Source organism: Aspergillus steynii, assembly GCF_002849105.1.
Source record: "Aspergillus steynii IBT 23096 chromosome Unknown P170scaffold_11, whole genome shotgun sequence".
Classification (NCBI taxonomy): domain Eukaryota; kingdom Fungi; phylum Ascomycota; class Eurotiomycetes; order Eurotiales; family Aspergillaceae; genus Aspergillus; species Aspergillus steynii.
In genome coordinates, this window is record NW_020194408.1 from 808,284 (window position 1) to 830,159 (window position 21,876).

At 53.3% G+C, this 21,876-nt stretch overlaps 7 protein-coding genes and 1 non-coding gene across 8 annotated transcripts; 1 reads left to right on the forward strand and 7 right to left on the reverse strand.

The window, feature by feature from the left end:
- Positions 1 to 656: 656 nt before the first annotated feature.
- Positions 657 to 3,400, reverse strand: P170DRAFT_431262 (putative cellobiose dehydrogenase; the record flags this gene model as incomplete). Its single annotated transcript, XM_024848016.1, has 2 exons — positions 657 to 1,163; positions 1,217 to 3,400. 2 exons carry the CDS (start codon positions 3,398 to 3,400, stop codon positions 657 to 659), a joined length of 2,691 nt encoding a protein of 896 aa, XP_024698614.1.
- A 1,671-nt stretch (positions 3,401 to 5,071) lies between these two features.
- On the reverse strand, positions 5,072 to 6,503 carry gel1 (1,3-beta-glucanosyltransferase gel1; the record flags this gene model as incomplete). The annotated part of the gene is made up of 2 exons (XM_024844932.1): positions 5,072 to 5,851; positions 5,907 to 6,503. 2 exons carry the CDS (start codon positions 6,501 to 6,503, stop codon positions 5,072 to 5,074), a joined length of 1,377 nt encoding a protein of 458 aa, XP_024698615.1.
- A 3,338-nt stretch (positions 6,504 to 9,841) lies between these two features.
- On the forward strand, positions 9,842 to 10,827 carry P170DRAFT_75622 (uncharacterized protein). Its single transcript, XM_024855369.1, has 2 exons — positions 9,842 to 10,573; positions 10,623 to 10,827. Exons 1-2 carry the CDS (start codon positions 10,001 to 10,003, stop codon positions 10,653 to 10,655), a joined length of 606 nt encoding a protein of 201 aa, XP_024698616.1. The 5' UTR covers positions 9,842 to 10,000; the 3' UTR covers positions 10,656 to 10,827.
- P170DRAFT_514564 (GMC family oxidoreductase) lies at positions 10,784 to 12,763 on the reverse strand (the record flags this gene model as incomplete). The annotated part of the gene is made up of 6 exons (XM_024855222.1): positions 10,784 to 10,986; positions 11,037 to 11,640; positions 11,706 to 12,221; positions 12,275 to 12,491; positions 12,537 to 12,656; positions 12,723 to 12,763. The coding sequence occupies 6 exons, from the start codon at positions 12,761 to 12,763 to the stop codon at positions 10,784 to 10,786; spliced, it is 1,701 nt and encodes a 566-aa protein (XP_024698617.1).
- A 1,106-nt stretch (positions 12,764 to 13,869) lies between these two features.
- On the reverse strand, positions 13,870 to 13,956 carry P170DRAFT_t217. Its single transcript has one exon. It is a non-coding gene; the product is annotated as a tRNA-Pro (tRNA).
- Positions 13,957 to 14,571: 615 nt separating this feature from the next.
- P170DRAFT_75655 (putative GPI anchored cell wall protein (Dan4)) lies at positions 14,572 to 15,903 on the reverse strand. The gene has a single exon (XM_024855370.1). The coding sequence runs from the start codon at positions 15,795 to 15,797 to the stop codon at positions 14,799 to 14,801; it is 999 nt and encodes a 332-aa protein (XP_024698618.1). The 5' UTR covers positions 15,798 to 15,903; the 3' UTR covers positions 14,572 to 14,798.
- Positions 15,904 to 18,678: 2,775 nt separating this feature from the next.
- Positions 18,679 to 19,137, reverse strand: P170DRAFT_481264 (uncharacterized protein; the record flags this gene model as incomplete). The annotated part of the gene is made up of 4 exons (XM_024853850.1): positions 18,679 to 18,693; positions 18,754 to 18,807; positions 18,895 to 18,951; positions 19,006 to 19,137. 4 exons carry the CDS (start codon positions 19,135 to 19,137, stop codon positions 18,679 to 18,681), a joined length of 258 nt encoding a protein of 85 aa, XP_024698619.1.
- Positions 19,138 to 19,664: 527 nt separating this feature from the next.
- On the reverse strand, positions 19,665 to 20,413 carry P170DRAFT_75725 (uncharacterized protein). Its single transcript, XM_024855371.1, has one exon. The coding sequence runs from the start codon at positions 20,313 to 20,315 to the stop codon at positions 19,926 to 19,928; it is 390 nt and encodes a 129-aa protein (XP_024698620.1). The 5' UTR covers positions 20,316 to 20,413; the 3' UTR covers positions 19,665 to 19,925.
- Positions 20,414 to 21,876: the final 1,463 nt, after the last annotated feature.

Genomic DNA, 21,876 nt, shown 5'->3' on the forward strand with positions numbered 1-21,876 from the left:
GTCACGAGCCTTTTCAGACTAACTTAATCGCCTATCATAGTGTGTGCATGCTACAACATGCCCTTACTTCCCAGGGCTGATTCAGTAACATGAACTAAAGCTGAATATACATCTCGGTTGTATATTGGGAGTTCATGAGGACGTCTCTATTGCTCCGATTGTCGTCTATTCAGAATCCGGCCTAACGTCATGGAATATGGAAGGGCGTCTGGGTTCAGATTCTAGCATATTATATATTATATATTACCTCACTCAGATATTGTTGACATATCAGATATTGCAAGGACTACCCAGTAGCCCAGCTGAGGTTTTTGGTCTAGTGGTAATATCAGAACATGCTTATAGATATGGGCTTTTAAGCGTATTAGCGAATAGAACCAACATGATATTAGACGCGACAGTTTATTGCAGGCACTAAATCCTGACACCGCGCCAACTACATTCTCCCAACCTACCTACTTACTACCAATCAACTACTAAAGGACAAAATGAACATCCCAAATCTGTACATTAATCGGAACGAACAGGCAGACAATAGGATCAAATCCCGTTAAAACAGCCGCACGATTCCCTATCTAACTAAATCTTTTATAAACAAAAAATTGGCTAAACCAATGATATCACGCTCATGCGCTCGCTTGGCTCACAGCTCTGCTCTACGCAAAGGTAGGCATAACAGTGATGGTGCTGGTGCTGGTAACAACAACCAGCTTGGTGGTGGTCACGACGACCAGCTCACCGGCCTCGTTGGTGGTGGTGGTGGTGTGAGGGACGGCGGCCTGGCCGTTGCCGTTGCCCTGGGCGGCGGCGGTGGTGGCAGCCTGGGTGACGGCGGGAGCGGTGGCAGAGCCCTGGTTGTCGGAGCCGGCGTTGGAGCCAGAGCCAGCGTTAGAGCCAGTAGCAGCAGCGGAGCCGGCCTCGGTGGTGGTGGCCTGGACGGTGGTGGCGTCGGTGGCGGTCTCGACGGAGCCGGCGGCGGCGCTGGAGACGCTGGCGACGGCGGTCTTCTCGGCGGGGGCGGAGGCCACGACGCTGGAGGAGACGGAGCCGGAGAGACCCTTGGCGGCGACGATCTTGGGGATGGCGGCCTCGGCGGCGATCATGACGATGGCCTGGGTGTTACCGGTGGGCAGATCGGGGTGGATAGAGGCGTCGACGATGAACTGTTGGGATTAGTATGGGTATGCTATGATTATATGATGGATTAGGGACTTACCAGGTTCTCGGTACCGTAGACCTTGGTGTCGGTGTCAACAACGGAAGTACCCTCGTCCTTGCGGCCGTCGTCAGTGCCCATCTTGGCGGAACCGACGAAGTGGTCACCGGAGGTCTTCTTGGCGACAATGTCGTCGGCGGACTCGACGTCCGCGATGCTGAAGCCCTTGCCAGAGTTCTTCATGTCGTCGATCAGACCCTGCAGGAACTCGGTGACGGCCTTCTTGTCGGCGTCGGTCTGCAGCAAGGGTTCCTTCTCCATGACGGTGGAGCCGGAGGAGCTGATACCCAGAACACCGGAAGAGGTGGCACCGTGGGTGAGGTAGAGCTTCATGGTGATGGTGCCGTCGCCGCTGGTGCTGCAGGAGGCCTGGTAGAAACGGGTGTTGCCGTCGGAGCCCTTGTTGGAGGTCCAGAACTGGAGACGGTGGCCACCCTGGGACAGGACACCGGAGGCGTGCTTGTACAGGTTCTCAGCGAGGGCGTTGGGGCCGGGGATGACGCTGGAGGTGTTGAAGGCGGTGAAGTTGCTGTTGGTGTTGACGGTCACGGTGAACATGGGGTGGTCCTTGATACCCTCACCGACGGGCAGGTTGATCCAGTCGGCCTGGGGAGGGACGGTGACACCGGTGGAGCCCTTCTTGACGTTCTGGATCTGCTCGGCGGGACCGATGCCGGAGTTGAACAGGATGCGGGGGGTGGACAGGGCACCGGCAGCGAGAACGACCTTGCCGCCAGCGCGGATGTTGATGATCTCGGCACCGCCGTTGGCAGTCTCGACCTCAACGCCGGTGACGCGGCCACCGCGGCGGATGAGACGGAGAACCTTGGTGTGCAGGCTCAGGTGGAAGTTGTCGAGCTCCTGGGCGAGAGGGAGGTAGGAACGGACGGGACCGGCACGGATACCGTTGGCGACGGACCACGAGGGGTAGGAGAACTTGTTGTGCTTCTCGTTGGGCTGCTCGTGCTGGTTGACGTACGAGTAGCCGAGACCCTTCAGGAAGGAGGAGAGAGCGGTGAACATGCCCTGGTCGTAACGCTTGCCGTCGGCGGAGGGCAGCAAGCTACCGGGGTTGCGCTCGTACAGACGGTCGGCAGCCTCCTTGACGTCGTCCCACTTCCAGCCGGAGGGCCACTTGTCGTCGAAGTCGGCCTCCTGGGGGTGGATGAAAGCAAGAGCGTTGACGATGGTACCACCGCCGAGAACGCAGCCAGCCATGCCGGCGGTGTCGGGGCAGAGGTAGTCATCGAGCAGGCCGAGCGAGGACAGGGAGCTGCCGAGGGCGGGAACGTCGTAGGCAGTCAGGGAGTTGTTCCAGGAGAGGGCGTTCTTCTCGTTGCCGAGCTGGACGGTGTGGGCACCACCACGCTCGATGAGCAGGACGCTCTTCTTGGTCTCGGCCAGACGCTCGGCGGCGATGATACCGGCGGCACCACCACCGACGACGATGTAGTCGTAGGTGGTGTTGGACACGGTAGGAGCCACGCTGGGGGAGGGGGTGCTGCTGACAGCGGCGGACGAGGCGGCGGCCGAGGGCGAAGCGGAGGTGCTGGTGGCCTTAGCCTTGCTGGCCCAGGTGGAGTACTTGGAGGACTTGGCGTCGGACAGCAGCATGCGGAAGCTACCGAAACCGTGGGCGTGGTAGCCCAGGACGGAGGAAGACTTGGACGGGGTGGTAGGGGCGTTCTTGCTCAGAGCCCATCCCATGAAGTAGCTCTCGTCATCCGCGCTGAAGGTGGTGGGGTCGCCAACGATGCAACCCTTGCAGAGGAAGGTGTAGGTCAGGTAGGTGCTGTTGACGGAGGTTCCGCTGGAGATCTCGGCGAGGCTGGCGTCGCCGTCGTACTCGTCGGGGTTGGTGTAGGAGGTGGCCTCACGGAGGGTCGAGACGACACCGTCGCCGTTGGGCCAGGCACCGATGAGGAGGGCGTGGGTCATGGAGCTGGCCAGACTGACACCACCCCATCCCTTGGAGTCGGTGAGAGGGATTTCGAGCTGACCAATGAAGTCCTTGTCGGCATCTTCAGGCAGGGCCAATCCGAAACAGAACCCGGTGGAAGCGTCGCACCACCGTTGGAAGTCGATTCCGCTAGCGGAGTCACTGTAGGCGGTCGAGTTGTAGTTCTTGGCCGCAGCCCCGAGCACGGAGCTCAGAGCGACGACTCCTCCGAGGAAAGAACGCATATTGAAAGATAAAAGGGTTCTCCGACGATATCAAAAGATCGGACGAACTGAAAGAATACGAAAAAAGATAGTAAAGACTGACAAAAGTGGATCAAAAGAGAGACAGTGGACAAAAACGCTGACCCAGCAGCAAGTCCAAGAAAGATCGAACGGCTTAGAGAAGCCGAAAGAAACGAAAGTGGCAAAGAAAGAAAGAAAAAGTAGGGAATGTGTGAAGCAAGAAAGAAGAAGAGAAAAAGAACTCGACTTCTCTGGCGGTCGTCTGGGATTCATATATCCATCTGAACGGCTGGGAGGGCAACTCCCTGTGGGGACCGAAGACAAACCTGCAACCATGTCATGGAGAACCCGCCAGCGACGGTTGATATTGAAGGGTGATGAGAAAGGGGAAACTAATGCACTGGGCATATTGAATAAGTGGGAACTGCCTCGAACCGTACGGCGATTACCCACACGTGGGAATTTTCTCCCAAGGCCGTCGCAGGCCAGTGCTTGATGTCGCGCCCTGCCGTTGGCTCGAACCAAGATAAGCAAATCCCAGTGGGTCTAGTTTATCTCCGAGGCACAACGGTGTGGGACATGCCAAGCGGATTTAATCAGTGATGGTTTCATCCGAAGGCGTTGGCGGTTTGGACGGCACGGCGTGCAAGGCGCCAGTGTCGCCGCAGTCATATAGTCGAAACAAGGCCCCCTCAAATAGTTCACATTCGAGTGGATTGATCACTAAACCGGTGGTTCTGATTGGACTTGATGACAGGCCTTGCGAGCATTGTGTCAAGACCGGGGCAGACGCTGGTTTCACTCGAATTAATTTCGCCCGTAGCGTTTGTCAACCAGGCGAGAGGGAAATTTCGGCTTAACCCCGAGCGCTGCTGCTTGGCTGGTTCTGCAGGGATTAATTTCCTTTCATGATCATTCGATTCGTCCGGATGATAGTAAAAGGGATGAACTAATTGGATGGGTTATTAAGAGCGATCGGGAATTCCGACGTAATGCTTACCGACAAATCCCCAGAAACCCTACTCATATACTTCGTCGGTGTCTGTCAGTCAAACTCAGAATCATACCCACCAGGCTCAATCTTGACGGGAGATGGCAAGAACAAGGACGATCACCAGGGACGGGACTCCTGTCTGTGGTTGACACTGGAAGCGTCAGGAATCCTCAGCAGGGGAAAATCGGCCCGCTCCGAGTGGGTCACCTGCTGCCTGGAAGAGGCAATTAGGGCTCAGGGCTGCTGGCCGAGTCGTGCCATCAGCCATCGCTACGCAGGATTACTCGGTCGATTCTGGACGGCGTGACTGGCCAGGGGTTTGACTGGTGCCTGGGGTTATATTAAATCATATTAAGTCGTATATTACTTGGGTCTTATTGGACCGACGAGGCTAAGCATTTCGGTGGGGTTACTATTGGCGCTTAGACATTACTCCAGAGTAGACTCAAGGACTTCGGAAAAAGAAAAGGGAATCATAATTATGCTCTATGCGAGACAACTTAATTGGGCTCGAATCAGCCGACCAACTGTACAACTTGAAGATAAAGGGTCTTATGCCGAAAAAACGCCACGGACATTTCGTCAACACAAACTGACGCTGATATTCGCCAGGATCTGACAAAACAGCAGGAAAAAAAGTTGGTAAAGACCAAAGGTATAACCTGTCATAGACAGGATTAGACAAGAACCAGGCCAGCGCCAAACAGCGTCGACATAACGGTGACCATTCCAACGACAACGGGGGCCACGGTCAGGCTGGGGATGTGCAGACCAGCGGCGGCACCGGCAGAGGAAGAAGAGGTGCTGCTGCTGGAGTCGTCGCTAGAGTCGTACGAGGAAGAGGCAGAGCCGGAGCCGGGCTCAGCGGTACCGGTGGAAGAAGTGCCAGCGTTCTGGCTACCCTTGCCGCCGAAACCGTCACCCTTGCCAGCACCCTTCTCCATGTACTTCTTGGCGGGCTCGGGGATGGCGGGGAGGTCATCGTCATCCACGTCCCAGTTGGGGGAGTCCTTGGCGGGGCAAGGGTTGGCACCACCGGTCTTGTTGAAGCCACCGCTGCCGGAGGGGTTGTCGGTCTTGCTGAAAGCGGACTTCAGAGCGTCGAAGTCATCGAGGGTCTTGATGCTGTCCTTGCTAACCTTGACGAGACCGTAGTTGCTCGACTCCTGCGAGTACTCGTAGACGAGACCTCCGGAGTAGACACCGGTCATCTTCTCGTCGTAGAGAGCGGAGACCTCCTCGAACTTGCGCTTGTTGGTGTTGCAGCCGTATTCGGAAAGGAAGAGAGGGAGACCGTAGCCGGTGAAGTTCTTGACCTTCTGGTCCCAGCCGGAGGTGGAGAACGACGAGGGGTCGCACCAGGAGTAGTCGTTGAAGGCGAAGAAGTCGCTGCGCTCGTCATCGGTACCGCAGTTCATGTACTGGGCCATCTGCAGACGGTTGGTGTCGATGTCGGCCTGACCGGTTAGTATGAGTCTTTTTCTGTTCTTTTCTTTCATTTGGAGGACTTACAGCAGAGTATCCGACGGGGATCTCACGGTAGTTCCGCTTGCGGATGTACTGACGGAGATCACGGGTGACGGCCTTGATGTAGGGGGCAGCCTTGGACGAAGGACCATCGTTGATGACCTCGTTACCGGAGAAGAACGCCAGAGTGTTCTTGTACTTGGCGAACTTGTCGACGGTGGCGAAGATGTACTGCAGGTAGACGTCGTTGTAGGACTGCTTGGGCTGCGCACGGTTGAGGGAGTACTTGGGAGTGTTGACGTCGAGCACCAGGTAGATGCCAGCATCCGCCAGGGCGTTCATACACTCGTCGTGGTCCTTGGAGTTGTCGACGGAGTAGACACGGATGGTGTTCAGGCCGAGCTCCTTGAAGTACTTGATGTCGCGCTTGCAGCCATCGGCATCAGCGATGGGGTCAGCCAGGTCGGAGGAACCTCCGGGCTGGTAGTCGACACCACGCATGTAGAAACGATCGTCGCCCTTGAAGAAGGCATTGCCCTTCACGGTGATGGCGGTGACATCGTCACGGGCCTGCAGGTTGGGGGCAGCGAGCGCGGTAGAAGCGCCGAGAGCGAGGGCCGTCGCGACGGAAGAGCCCTTCATGATGAGATCTGGGAGAATTGAGATCCTAATGGATAGAAAGAGACGGTCCGAAAGGAATGGCGAGACCGGTTTGTATACTCAGTAGTAGTGCAAGTGAAATGAAAAGGAAGATTCCGCGATGAAGAACGGAATCGGGGAGAACGAATGACAAGAAGACGGGTTGAAATACAGAGAAACGAGAGGCAAGAGAAACAGATCTCAGGGAAAGGGATGAAGAAGGAGCAGAGAAAAGAAAGGGCAGGAAAGAATGGGCGAGGGCGGGTGCCTTAAAGCGAGGCCTCGCAGAGTGCCTGCGGTATTCTTACCCCGTATTTCACCTCAAAGACAGCATTTTGGCCGGGGTGCACTGACGGTGGGCCGTAAGTTACCAGCGCATACAGCCGACCGGGTATACTCCAGGCCTCGTCATCCACCCTGGACTAACTGGACTAGGGAACCTTGACTGCTTGACAAGCGACCCGATCGGCCCAGGGTCAAAGGGTCTCCCTCCGTGCGCCTTTGTTACTGGCTGGCATCCCCGTCGCTCTCATTCAATCAGCGTGGTCGAGGCGGGTCGAAGGGCATCCAGAATGAAGATGATTCCCATATGCGATGCCGCAGTGGAGTCTTCCAGGGGCCGGGTGGGTCGAGCCATGGATTAATTCCTGAGACCCTCGATGGTGGCCAACATTCAGGTATTGATAAACAAACAGGACGGAATCGTACTGCGTACATAAGTCGAACCAATCCATCATCAAGGGCTCTCAGAGGGATTTTGTCAAGGAGACCACTCTGTAGGTCAAGGGGCAAGGAGGCCAACTCAGGCAAATCTGGCAAATTCCGATCATACCACCGTCCTGGCGCCGCACAAATTTGAGCATTCCCAGTCCAGACCAATCATTCGTGAAACGGACGGAGTACATGCCATGTTTGGCGCGAGTTATCTGGGCGCATAACCCCGCGGTCGCATCTCAGACATTGCCAGCACATGCCCCAACGCTCTACGCAGTACAATTCTCACCTTCCAGAGTGCCGTCAGAACAGTACGACCACAGCCAAGTCCCTCACAGCCACAAAGATCGACTTCTTTCAGACCGAAGCCGATGTTTCTCCTAAAATAGGATCGGCCTCTGTCACGACCGGACTCCTTCGGCCCCTGGGGTGGCAAATCACGACTCGCGATCCGTGGCGCTCTCCACTTCCCCCGACGGTACAGCATCCGACCGAGATTTGGGTCCTTTGGTGTTTCATCTGGTCACAAAGAAGTCTCGGGAATGAAGACCAGGGGAAGAAGTCCAAGGTTACGCTGTAGTACCTCAGCACCTCTGCCGTAGCAATAAGAATAAGACGATGATAAGCGAGTAAGACGGGATCAGTGCGTTGGCCCCTAAACTCCATGCTTATTTCGCCAGTGAAACAAAAGCCTCGTCTTAGCCCGCCGGCGTAAGCTTGAGTGCGGAACAAGCCTTTTAGACGCAGAGTCCACTCTTCTAATAGAAATGGCCCCAGCCATCGTGATCCTTTTGTTATTGCATAAATCCCGCGGATTCCGAGCAGGAGTAATTCCTCGCTGTAGTGATATTTCTGACGGTAGGAAAATACGGCGGGTGATTCCACCTGCAGACCGACCAGGTAATTGGAGGGTGTGGCTGGCCGGAAGGCGGTTCTAGAACCCGTTGTCTCAGTCTAGATTCATTCGCTGGTCGATATATTTAGAATGAAGTAGCAAGGTCTGGTTGCATTGCAGTGCAGAATCTGTAAGCAAGGAGTTTCAATCTGAATCTACGCTGTACAGTGTCAACGTTGGTCTAGTGCATCCACGGGTTGGATAGCCCGTAAGCGCAGCAGTGAGATTACATGTAATCGTTTAGATCAAAAGTTGATGAGATAGAACAGATTTTTGAACAGACATGATCAATTGTTGTTTGGGGACAGGATAGCCAAGGATAATGGTGAGAGAAATGTCACCGGTCGCACACCTTTTAAATGGGCGGGTCATTCCACCAGTGGTCCGAGGGGATAACTGACAGCCTGATTGATTGTCTTGTCACTCGACGTAGACTTTATTTTATGTTTAAATTGGTATTGCTTCGTTGGGAGAGGATATTAACATGGGAAATGAATACATTAATGATCAACACTAGCTGTCGGCCAGTCTGAAGCGGAACAACCGGGTAATATATATTCTTGGAAGTCTGCTCGCAAGTATTCCGCTCCTCAGCAGTATACTTTAACAATCAAATTTAAATCTAATAAACCTACAGTATACATCTAAATCCTCGATAGACATTGATAAATTGTAGTCAATCGACAGGTTAGCAATCAACCTACTTTCCCACAGGATACAACGAAGAAAAATATAAAATAAATCGATTCCCTCAGTCTGTAGCAAACATGACAAAACTACCATCTTTACACGCTAACCGGAGGTCATCCTGTTTCCTTGGCTTGGCTTGGAAGTGGACTCCTTCATCCAATTGAGTTCGATTTAATATTCCTTCAAGCTTAAATATACCTAGCAAATGTATACAATTGATCACTGTTCAATATTAAACCAGAATCTAACCTCAATTCGACACCCTCAAACTGACCCTGAATGAGCGAATGCCCCGAACAAAAAATGGAGTGGACCGCCCCATCAACCAGTCAGGGCCAGCTCCCGATCGTCGCATTCAGGATCCACTCTGCAATGACGACATGCGATGGAGGACAGTGAGGTGCTTGACTTGCCTGTATTTCTCTCACGACCTTCACACTCGCTACCTATACCTGCTCAATTGAATCTCATCTCATACTCTCTGCTCTACTGGAATCAATTGAATTGAACCGAACAACCACACCAGCAACCAAGACGCCGCAAAAGCAACATAAAATGTCCGACCCCCTCCCAGCGCTCTACAAAGCCGTGACCGTCCAGGTACCTATGCCCCCTCCCTCCATTCCCAATCCCAATCCCTCCACCCAACATCCAACATAAAATATACTAAATCTAAACCAACAGCAAAACCCCACCCCCACCTTCACCCCCACCACCCTCCCCCTCCCCCCCTCTCCCCGTCTTCAATCCTGATCAAACTCTCCACCACCAGTATCTGCAACACAGACCTCGCCCTCGCGACCGGCCAACTAGGCCCCTGCCGTCCCGTCCTCGGTCACGAGGGAATCGGCCGCGTCGCGCGCCTCGGCTCACATGTCTCTGAGTCTCAGGTGCGCATCGGCCAGCGCGTCGGCGTGTCCTGGGTGCGTGAGACGTGCGGGGAGTGTGCGATGTGTTTGCGAAATGCTCGCGAGGTGAGGTGTGCCAGGCAGGTGTTTTCCGGGAGGGAGGTGGATGGGACGTTTGCGGGGTTTACGGTGGTTGGGGATGTGAAGGGGTTGATATTTTTGCCGGATGATGGGGAGGATTTGGGGGATGGGGATCAGGAGGGGGTTGGGGGGAGAAAGAGAAAGAGAGAGGGGATATTGGACAGAGACCGCAGCGGACCCCCACGCCGTCGGATGAGCAGCTGGCGCCGATTATGTGCGCGGGCGTCACGGCGTATAAAGCGCTGAAGGATAGTGGTGCGCCGCCTGGGAGTTGGGTTGCGATTTCTGGCGCAGGTGGAGGCGTCGGGGCGCTGGGGGTGCAGTATGCGCGGGCGATGGGGTATCGGGTGCTAGCGGTGGACGCGGGGGAGGAGAAGAGGAAGCTGTGTATGCGGCTGGGGGCGGAGGCGTATGTGGATGTTGGGACGTACGAGAGCGGGCAGGAGGTGGCGGACGCGGCGAAGAGGGAGACGGATGGGGATGGCGTCGAGGCGGCGATCGTGACGGCGGGGTCGGCGCAGGCGTATCAGGATGCGTTCGGCATGTTGGCGCCGTATGGCACGCTGGTTTGCGTGGGCATTCCGCCGCCGTCGGGTCGGGCGGTGCAGTTCCATCCGTTGATGTTTATTGATCGCGGGATTCGGGTCATTGGGTCGATGGTGGGGTCGAAGGGGGATATCTACGAGGCGGTGCGGTTTGTGCAGCGGGGGTTGGTGAAGCCGGAGGTGACGGTCGTGGGGATGGAGGAGCTGGGGGAGGTCATGAAGCTGTTGGCGGAGGGGAAGGTAAGTTGTTCATCAGATGCTGGAAGAATGTGCTGACTGTATTCCGTAGGCGACGACGAAATACGTGATTAAGTTGGATTGATCATGCTAGACATGATAGAACAGATGCGGACTGGATATCTATACACTGTCGAAGCCGAAGACCGCATCACACGGCTTGATTCTACTCGTGCTGGATAGCAAATAGTACCTCAAAACCAGGTCAAAGGCTTACGACCATTCTTTGATCATATCCGCGCATTTCTCGCCAATCGCGTAGGCGGGCATTTGGGTATGCCCACTGTTAAGGCCTGGCATGATACTGCAATCGGCGACGCGCAGGTTCTTAATCCCCTTCACTCGCAGCTTCTCATCGACCACGGCTAACGGGTCCGTGATTCTGCCCATCTTGCATGTTCCAGCGGGATGGTAGCCTTGGGGCCATGTCAGAGGCTGCCTTCAACCGGCGGGGGAGCAAGTTTACATGTCGTGATGTTTTCCTTGATCCAGGAAATCCACTGCTCTCGAGTGGTCCACGTATTATGGCCGGAGGCGGGCGGCCAGGAGCCTTTGACTAGATCTTTGGTACCCTGTCCCTCGGTCATGATCTCGTTGGCAAAGCGACAGGCTTCGCTCATCACTAGCATATCGAGCGGGTCGGCCAGAAATTGGCAGTCGACGATCGGATTGTCCAGGGGATCGGTCGATTTGAGCCGGACCGAGCCTCTCGTGCGGGCGCCGAATAGTTCGGGCACGATGCCGAAAGCATGCTGGTTGTCAGCTGGGAAGTCGGTAGAATGTTTCAGCGGCGTGTAGCATTCCAGTGTCAGGAGCTCGATGTTGGGTTGGTTGGGCCTTATTCCCATGGGATCGTGTCCTTGCTTTCGCGGAGATTCGGTCCATAGGGGTTCGTTCTTTAGCTGATCGTCCACCCTGGAGTAGGCAACGACTCCGCAAGGGATGTGGGTCAGAACTCCAGACTTCTCTTCTTCCCACTGCTTGAGAGAGGCCTCCATTGCCCCGGTATGATACACATAGCAGTCATTCGTGAGCCCTGCCTTCTCGCTCTCGTAGAAGATCCAGACAATCTAGTCATCCGTCAGTGGCCGGTAAGATAAGACCCACCGGGTGATCCATGAGAGTTGCCTCCCACCCCAGGCAGATCCATGATACAGTCAATCCCATGACTTGCCAGATCATCGCGAGGACCGATCCCGGACCGCATCAGAACCGCAGGGCTGCAGAACGAACCCGCGGCAATAACCACCTCTCTACTGGCTCGCACCGTACTGGGCGCGTGGGTCTGCGCATCGACGTAGACGACACCCGTTGCGGTATACGAGCCATCATAGCTCTCGGTGATGAGAATTCGATCTACAACCGCGTTAGTCTCCAAGGTAATACTGCCTCGGATATGGCCACTTTGGAGATAGTCCGCTGCGGTCGTTCGGATTCCCTTATGGACGGTTCGGACGACATGTCCACACCCCTCGGGCGCTTCTCCCGTGGCAAACAGGTCGTCGATGAACGGGGGACCCTTGGATATGCAGGACTCCTTCATCAGCGTGGAGATGGGGGCAAAGTCATGAGGTTCGGTGTGTAAAGGGCCGGAATTCCCATGCGTGTCGGGACTTGCTTTGAACCAAGGCTTTCCATGAAAGGTCTCGGCCTAGCCAATCAGTCTGGTCGGCACGATAAAAGGGTAGCATAAAAAAGGCCTACCTTCTTCATATACTCGAACATCTCCTCCCCTGACCATCCCTCCACGCCCCAGTCATCATAATCTTGCTTTATCCCTCGAACGCAAAGGGTCGCATTGCAGCCGCTACTCCCGCCCAGAAACTTGCCGCGGTTCAGCATCACCCGACGATCTCCATTCCCAGCCAAAGGCTCGGATTCGATGCACCAATCCTGACTGGTTTCAAAGTTCTGGGTGAATCTGGCTCCGTCAGACGTGACTGGGGAAAGGATGTTGCGTACTCACGCTCCAGCCATATGGGTCATCTTCAGGTCTCGATTATGCTCTCCAGCCTCAATCACCAGGACCGAGACGTTGGCAGCCTCAGCCAAACGACTGGCCAGGACGCAGCCTGCAGTGCCGCCGCTGTCATCGGACAGATAGTTGTCAGTTGCCAGGGATTTGAACTTTCGTCAAGGTGAGTGGGCTTACCCGCAAATGACATAGTCGAAAGAGCGTTCGGTGCTGCCCATAATGGTGTAACGATTTGGCGAGGGCAATGGGATTGAGGATTCTGTGATAGACTAGGCGATCATAGCAATTTTATGATTTTGAATAGGTCAGTAGAGGTATTGCCTATTTAATAAGGCTGCTTCCGCATTGTCGTCATGACCGCCCTTTCAACGTCCGGGCCCAGGAATGCGAACGAGTTAGGACAATGTAAATTAGACGTTCTCCGCGGGAAAAGCAAATAGCAGAAATGCCTTGACAACCAAACCAGAAGAGCTTCGACATACCAGATACTAGGTGCTACATCTTAATTCATAGATGTGGAATATATCACTCTCGCAGGAAGGGACATGATAAATCTGACTGGAAAGTCTGCTGCGTTTATCTATGTACATCCTTGCATTCAACTAGTACATGAGTTCTCAGGGTATCGATCACTCTCCAGGTCCCATCTAACTGACCTCTCCGACTTCCACGGTTTCGCGCCAGACATATGACAAACCAGACGCGAGACCAAGCACCGTTATGACGGATGGAATCGCCTCGTCGAGAAGAAGATCCACTGGGCCAATCACCAGTATCAATCCGATAGTTCTGATCTGGTTGTTTTCACAACCTTGCTAGATGCTCGGGCTGCCATGACCACCCGCGTATAGAACATAGCAAAACGGCGCTGCCGACCCGAGTCCGACTCGATGATTTCACGGCGGGAGAACAGTTTCGATGGACTGGGTCGCGTTCGGACTCGCAAGGTTGGCTCGCACAATCAGCTAGAGAGAGAGAGAGAGAGAGAGAGAGGGCTATTAGGCAATGAGCTAGAACCCAGGAGAGTGAAGAGCAGCAAACAAAGGTTTGGAGTCAAAGATACACTGCAAGCTTGCTTGCCTTGCAGTTTGTGCCTGAAAGCCTCGACAGCGAGGATGGCTAGTTGATCGGGACTGTGTGTAGCCTTTCGTGGGCGTGGGCGATTTGTATGCAGCTGGGTGATCATGTATCGTCTAGATAGCCCTAAGCTATCAAATCAGTACATAGTTACATGGCAGTCACCATCATAATCATCCTACAAAAAAAAAAAAAACCCCCAACCCACTCAGCAGCCAACGCTGGTGCCACAAAGGAAAAAAAGAAAGGCCCGAACCCGGGATCGACGGGGACCTCGCGCAATCAATGCTTGGGTGAACCCTAAGCGCGAATCATACCACTAGACCATCCGGGCGGTGGATGGTGTTGGTCCCAGGTTATGAGTATAAGAGGGGAAATGAGAGGGTATGTGTTGGTGGTGGGCTTGGAGTATGGGAGTGGGGAGGGTTCCGGCATTTTGGGGTTAGCTGTCTGTCGTGCATGGACTCCGGGATTCCGATGGAGACTACTGGTCAGGTATAATGCATGATGATCTAAGTATTTGAAAGGAACATGGAAAAGGATGGATTCAATGATCATGGTCCTCTGTAAGACTTATAGGAGTCGTTGGAAACCAATTGATAGCATTAACCAAGTAACACCAAGTTACGCTACGACACTGCGGAGGAAAATGGTTACAATGACTTTAGAGAAGAGAACGGGAAAGAAAAGGAAGAACCCCATTCCTTGATCTCTGGCCATTGATCAAATCACGCCACCCTACAGCTACATCGTACAAACCAAACGAAAACACATATCCAGACCTGGAAAAAGGCCAGAATCAATATGCAAAATTCTGACAAGGAAGATAAATAACAACAATCAGAAGTAAAAATAGATATAGAGAGATTTGGCAATCAGTGAATTGTATCTGCAATTAGACTCCGCAGATTAATAGTGTAGACAGACTAGACTAGCCACGTAAAATAACAAATACCCAACTCCAACTGAACTCAACCCGCAGGGAGATCGACGCGCATAAGGAGTGACAAGACAATCGTCGGACGCCGCAGCGATGCATAAGGATCGTAAGTGTATGTAACATGATGCGAAGATATAGGATACATGAAGTCATTGGAGAGAAAGGAAGGGAAAACGCCATATGTATGCTAAGAAATCAGTTTTAAACACCAGGAGACAGATCTGGTGGATGGCCGCCTATAGAGCCATAGCGACCATGGCGGCTCCGCCCATCATGACGAACAGCTCGCGACCCAGACCGTTGGTGGAAGCCGCGGAGTCGGTCTGAAGACCAGGCGCTGGTCCGGTTCCGCTGCCCGTGGCGGCGGCGTGGTTGGTGCGCGTGGGATGCACGACCGTCACGGCGGTGACAGTGCTCTGCTCGCCGTTGGGCAGAGTGGTGGTGCTCTTGTAGGTCGAGGTGTAGGGAGTAGTGTGGGTGTTCTCCGGCTCCGTGGTGGTGTGGTCCTTCTCGGAGGTGGTGTGGTCTTTCTCGGAGGTGGTGGTCTGGACGGTCGTGGGAGCTTGCGTGGTCTTCTCCTTCTCGGAGGTAGTGCTGGGCTCGGTGTGGGTGGTCTTAGGAGCCTCGGTGGTGTGAGTAGTCTTAGGGGCTTCGGTGGTGTGGGTGGTAGGCTGGGCCTTGGTGGTGGTAGGTTCGGCGTGAGTCTCGCTGGTGGTGGGAGCCTTTTCAGTGGTGGGAGCCTTTTCAGTGGTGGGGGGCTTCTCGGTGGTGGAAGGCTTGTCGGCCGTGGTGGGCGGCGCCTGAGTGGTCGAGGGCGCTTCCTCCGATTTCGAGCTGGAAGTCTCCGGGGCAGCCTGGGTAGTCTTGGGAGCTTCGGTCGTCTGCTGAGTGGCAGGCGCTTCAGTGGTAGTGGCAGCCGCAGCGGTGGTCTGAGGTTCAGGCGCCGCCTCGGTGGTAGGCTTGGGTTGCTCGACGGCCGAGGATCCACCATCACGCTTGCCCATCTTTATGATGGGAGAAGTGCTGTGCGCGGCATGCTCACTGCGGTACTGACCGAGCAGCTCCATAAACTTGTGGATCGAATGCTCATCGACGTTGGTGAGATAATCGTGGAAAGCGGAGTTGCTGGAGATCACATCCACATGAGGCTGCTGCTCGGCGACCGGAACAGCCACGGCGGATGACGCGATCGCCGAAGCGACGAGGAGTTGAATGAGGCGATTCTTGACGGCCATTGCGTTTGAGGTGAGTTGGTGATGGGAGGGGAAGTGGATGGCTGCCTAACTCCGATACGAGGAGTGTTTCAGATGGCGAGTGAGGAGGGTCGAAGCGTTGAAGAGGTTGAAGAGATTGAAAGGTTCAATGTGGATTGAATGATAATGCGAAGAGAGAAGAGACAGCGAGGAGGGGAGGAGGAATAAATACCGCGGCAGGAAGAGGTAAGGAAGATGCAGAGAGAAAAGAAACCGATCGGGAAAGCGTGCCTTTTTGTTGGAGGCCAATGGAGCCGCTTGGACTGGTCGCAAATCAAGGATGGATCTTTTGGCTGCACGAATGGCCGACGCCCAGCTTGGCACGGCGAGTGGAGCTCCGATGGAAATCCGCTAGAAGGTTGGAGGAGAAATTTGCACTAGACGACAGTTCATCGCGCTAGAGAGGACTATAGATAGACTAGCCGGTAGGATTGGGTTGCACCATGGTTGAGTGGGAGGCACAGTCGAGGGACAAGGGCGATGTAAGGTGGGATAATAAAAGATCCGTATTTTTTTTTTAAGGACACTGGCGTACGAAGGGGAGAATACGAAAACAGAGAGGCAAAAGAGAGGCAAAAGAGAGGCAAAGAGAAAAAAGAAAACACCGGCATGAGTCCGACGGACCGATACGAAAGAACCCGTATTCCGAGGCCAATCAAGGATGACACCAGCCTGACCTCAGCGTCTCCCCCCACTTGATCACTAGACAATCTGACCTCGATCGAATCGGTCTGACCCAATCCCTCCGGCGCAGGAACATCGCCGATGGCAATGGATCCCTTGACCCCTGGTTCCTCGCGCATCCCTGGACCGCCGGACAGCTGCCATGGATGAAGCGAAAAACCTTGACTTTGACTTTGCAAACGGCGGAAGGGAAAACCTCCGCGGCCGCATTCGGACGCCCGACCGGAAGGTTCTGACTCAGCCTGGTCACGGGACCGGCTGTTCGGGGGGTGACGGCCGCCTGCTGATTGGCCAGGATTCAGCCAGCGGGCGGAGCTAGCCGCATGCGGACTGGCGCAGGGAGGCTTGGCACTAGCGTCGGCGGAAATAGAAGCATGTCTTGCCTGTGCAATAAATAGATTGTTTAGCTTGGAAAGCCTGAAAGGATCTGACGACTGAAGACTGAAGACTGAAGGTCGCACAATCCCTACGGTTTTCTATGACGACATCCTCACTAGTCCCTGTCTATACTTAGATCTGATTGATCGAGAACGGACCAGCTACCCAGGGTTTTCCCGGCTAGCGACCAAGGGACTCCGTAATAGCTACAGCTACCAGCTCTGGATCTATCTGATTTGACCATACGACTGCGGAGTGTTGGGAGGGTCTTTTTGACGGGGAAGGGTCTTGTTGACCCTGTCCCGTCTATCGCTTAATCCATCCCTAGGAGGGATTTGTGCGCCATGTCTTACTCGATGGTTGGACGGCGCACTAGCTTCAATGGTTTGTCAAGGAAACTCAACTTTCTGGCATGTTGAAGTATTGCTGAGATATCCTAGCGTTCAGCAATTGACCTCGGCATCTGCATCTCAACCCCTTCGTTTAGACTCTAGTCAGAATTTTATATTGTTATGTCGAATAGTAAATGTTATCTACACCTAACGACGCACCGCATCGCGCCCGGTAAGGATCAACAGCTCTCGGTAACAAAACATGCCAGGCAGGTGCTGCGGGATACCGGTTTACGGCCCGCTCAATGCCGATCCTTCGACGAATACAGGCATAGATTCGATGTCGAAATGACACTATGGCACCTATACTTAGGGGAAAGAAATGTTTTCAACTGAGCGGAAGTCTCCCATAGTCCTCCATATTCCTGGTTGATGCCATGGTGGAAACACGACCCTCGTAACGCCCTCGGTAGAAACTTTGAGACGGAACACCGAGCTCCATCAAACTATTCTCGTTGATGCCAAGGTCCTGTGATCATGGACGAACATAATAGACCTGGATGGTCTTGATTCCTTAGGTCAAAATCCATCAGTGGTGATTCGGCAATGCGAACAAACAGGGAGATATCCGAGCTCCACCCGTCCGTTGCAACCCTCGGTGCGAGTTACCCTGGACGACTATGAGATCATAGTCCTACCAGGGAGTTGGAGTACAGGACCAGGAATCAATAGGCTAATCTAACCCCTCCAATTGATATCCGATTTCTTGACTAAAACCCATATTTTAGTCTGGATATAATTAACCGAATATTGTACAAGCACAAGCTATGAAAACTTTGAAAAGATGAAAAAGAATGTTTCGACTTCCATCATTGTGCGACTCACCATACACCCAGCTATGCTACTGTCAATCAAGCTAAGAACCCTGCCAATTATTCGTAGGATACCCTCTCACTGGCCAGATCTCCAGCTGGAGTAAGACATTCTCGATATTCAAGCGCAGCTGGCGCCCGTGTCACGGAGTCCGTAAGATGTCTCTGTTCCTGGATTCCGGGCCGCGGAGCTGTGCGTCGGGCGGCTAGCTTTAAATGGCCGGAGATGCTGTGGCGAGTATTGTCTCAGGTTTGCTTGTTCTGGTGTTGATGTTAATGTTGCTTTCCGGGGTGGATGGATGAGTACCTTACTCTTACAGGGTTTTCTCCCTTGAAGAATTCAAAAAACAGCAACTCATTCATTAATTAATAATATCGTAGAGAGCTAAGCAAAACAGAGGTACACAACTTTTCCCCCAACCTCATACTGTTTGTTTATCCGCTTTTTTCGTACTTTTGTTTATTTCGCGCTCGACAAAACACATTACGGAAAGACAAATGCCACTCAAATCAGATCAATCAAATAAAGCAGAACATGTACCTCCGTTGACATAACCATTGTAGTGGTAGAGCCGGTGGCTCAGCCAGTGAAGAGCTTCAGGTGGTGTATTCCTGCAGAACATTTATCAGTCATGCGTCTGTCTAGCCAGGCAAGGTGGTGCAGTGACTTACAGCCCAGCAGCTATGAGGGTAATTGGCCTGGCCGCAGTGGATGTTGGTCGGGATCTAGTATTATTCCGTCAGTCATCTGTCGGGTTGGCTTTCCGAAGAATGTGAGGAAAGGTTGATGTCAAGGGGGCTCAGGGGACGTACATTGTCAGCTGTAGTCAGACAGGCATCCTCTGAGCGGCAGTCGCTGTCTGAAGTGCACTATTTTGTGTGAGTGGTTGAGTGTCAGAGAATTTAGACTAGAAGAAAACGTACGAAAACACCCGCGGCACAACCATGCCAGTGGTACTCGGAGACTGTGTGCTCAGTCTCTGGGATAGCTGCGGCCAGAGCTGTGCTGGTCAGGCCGAGAGCTGCGACGAAGAGGGCAGAAAGAGAGAAATGCATGGTGATGAGGGGGTTTGACTGATGAATGAAAAGTTCGTATGTCGAGGGTTCGTGATGAATGTTGATGATCAGAAGGACCCGAAGGCGAGCAAGACGCGATATTTATAACTTGCTTGGTTCCACGATATCATCCATCTCGTCGTGGTGAGATCAACCGTGGCACTTACCATCATCCCATTGCTTTTCCTGTCTTCCCTTCGCCCCCGATGCAATGCAATGCAATGCAATGCAAGGAACCGGGGGCGTCTGATGTATAGGTGATTTCATAGCGGCCTGCGTCCTGTATGCAACGGTGATATCTCAACGACTCCACTCTCATCTTGCAGACGATCTGATCGGAAGATTGCGTGGTACTATTGCGCCGTTGGCTTGATTCCGAAGGTGCTTTGTTTGTCTGATCCGAAGAGGTCGCGGGATGAAGGAGTACATGCACGCGGAGATACTGCGGCAGATACAGGCCCAAGTATATATGTAGGTAAGCTTAGACGTGTCTCATCTTGTCTCGCCTTGTCTCCTACCCAGTCCTGATCGACCAGGATCAGCCCTCCCAAACCCATGCCCATAGCCAGTCAAACTCCTTCACCACGCCATCCCACACACCACCACATCTTCGCAGCTATCCACGGCCCCTAAACCAGTCTTATACAATCTTCCCACATCTCGGAAATAGCCAAACCTCGCGTCGCACGCGTACCACCAAAACCTGAGCCCCCCTGTCCCTCAACCGCCACTACTCTAAAACCCAGCGACACAGCATCCTCACCAACCAATGACCCCACCGCGTCTTATCACCCAACACCTATCCCACGACGCAACATATGATAGCGAGACAGATTGCTGTCGTGCCAGGACCAGACAAAACGCCACCCACGTCCTCGGAGCTGAAAACCCCTCTTTCTGTGCGATGAACTCGAGATAGGATCTGTTGTGACACTGAGCGGGCCAATGGAAATACCACGTCCCGGAAGCAGGTACAACAGGGCGTTTTGGGGCCGAGACATTTGGTCGAGTATGCATGTTTCCTGCGGATGAGGATCCGGTGGATTCCTATATGTTGGTTGAGTGGTGGCGTGAAGGTAGTGGGAAAATATGCGAGGTGGGAGGGATGCTGTTATTTGACGTTGGAGATGTTGTGGGAGAATACGTATATTTTGAGGGGAATTCAAAGTACTATGCATCCATATGTAGAAATCGGATGGGTCAGGTGGGGGGGGGTATAGATGTCCGCGATTTGGATCTTAAGTAAATTAACCGATAGGGTGTTCTGGAAGGGCATTGGTTCTTGGTTGTAAATTCTAGATCTTCCTTTCTGATACATCTTTCTATATATTAGTGAACCTAGCTAGTTAGACATTATCTAAAGTAGATATCTATCTCAAGGTCTGGCCCGGTAGAGAGGCACGACATACGCCAAGGAGCGGAGCTTGCGACCTTCATATTTATGACCCATACTTAATGATGACTGGATCGGGCGAAAGACCGTCGATCTCAGGCCTAGATGCTTGATCAGCGCATAATCAGTTGTTTGTAGCTCGGAGGCGCTGCTGTGGGCAGATCGTTTGCTCAGTTGCGGCCTGCTGTGTGACTTCCGCATGCTGTTGTGGAAGAAGAATGTGATATTTTAGGAGCGGCGTGCAAATCCTTTCTTGTTGGTATTAGTAAAAGCATGATATTTGCTTTTGTCTGACAGAAAATTCGAAGGCAAGACTGGAGATTATTACGGAGAATGTCAGGCAGCTATCTCGAGCCTGAGGCACTTCATCCGCCAACGCCAGGTTCTCTCAATCCATGGAACGAAGTCCCAAGAATCTTCACCTGATCACTACACCTGCGAGATGACTTTTCTTGATCCGAAATTCGGCATAGGACAACCGCACACTTCCAATACTATGCCATACTTTTTTCAAGTCATTCCGATCGCTCCTTTGTCGCGAAACCGCCGCAAACCCCTCAACTGATGTACAACCATTCCCAGGGTCGCACTTTTCCAGTGGCTTGATAAGAAGGCCATAAGACTGATCGAGCGCTTACTTCTTGGGGTGGTCGTTTGACTTGGCAGAATTGCTTGACCTGGTCGATCTTAGTAATCTCACGATCCAACTGCGGAGTATACATCTCGACATCACCTCATTCATATCCCAAAACTACCGACCATTGCGTCTCCAGCGTAGTGTTTCCTCTGACATCTTCAATCGCTATCACTACAGCATACCACTACTCTGGACATCATGACTCGACCTACCCCGCTCGCCAGGACATATGCCCAGACTTTTAATTAATATCGTGTCGCTTTGTTTGCGCGACAAGGCCGTTGCGGTCTGCGTCCTCGGCCCAGCTTTGTTGCTGGCGAGAGTAGTCCACCAGTGTACGACGCTCATTTGCCATAAGACCAGATGAGGCTCGCTCATGTGACCATCTAGTGCCCGTTATGGTAGTACCCTGGAGTACACGTACTACTGGTTATATAGTAGTGATCTTGGTTAACGCACCCAGCCACACCACAAACATAGTCTAGCCCATGGATCCGAGCATCAATGTCGGTGAACTAGCTCGTCGATGTGTCAGATGCGCCGGATTAAGGTGAGCAACTACAGGGTCAATCCCTCGATAATGTGCACGTGTTAGGCAACGAAGGCTTAAATGGCGTCGCGGTTTGTATACCCTTGCACAAGGGCAATTTCGCCGAATGGTCATGCGCCGCGGAAACCTTTCAGGGTCTCCCGCGGTTTGAAGGCATAT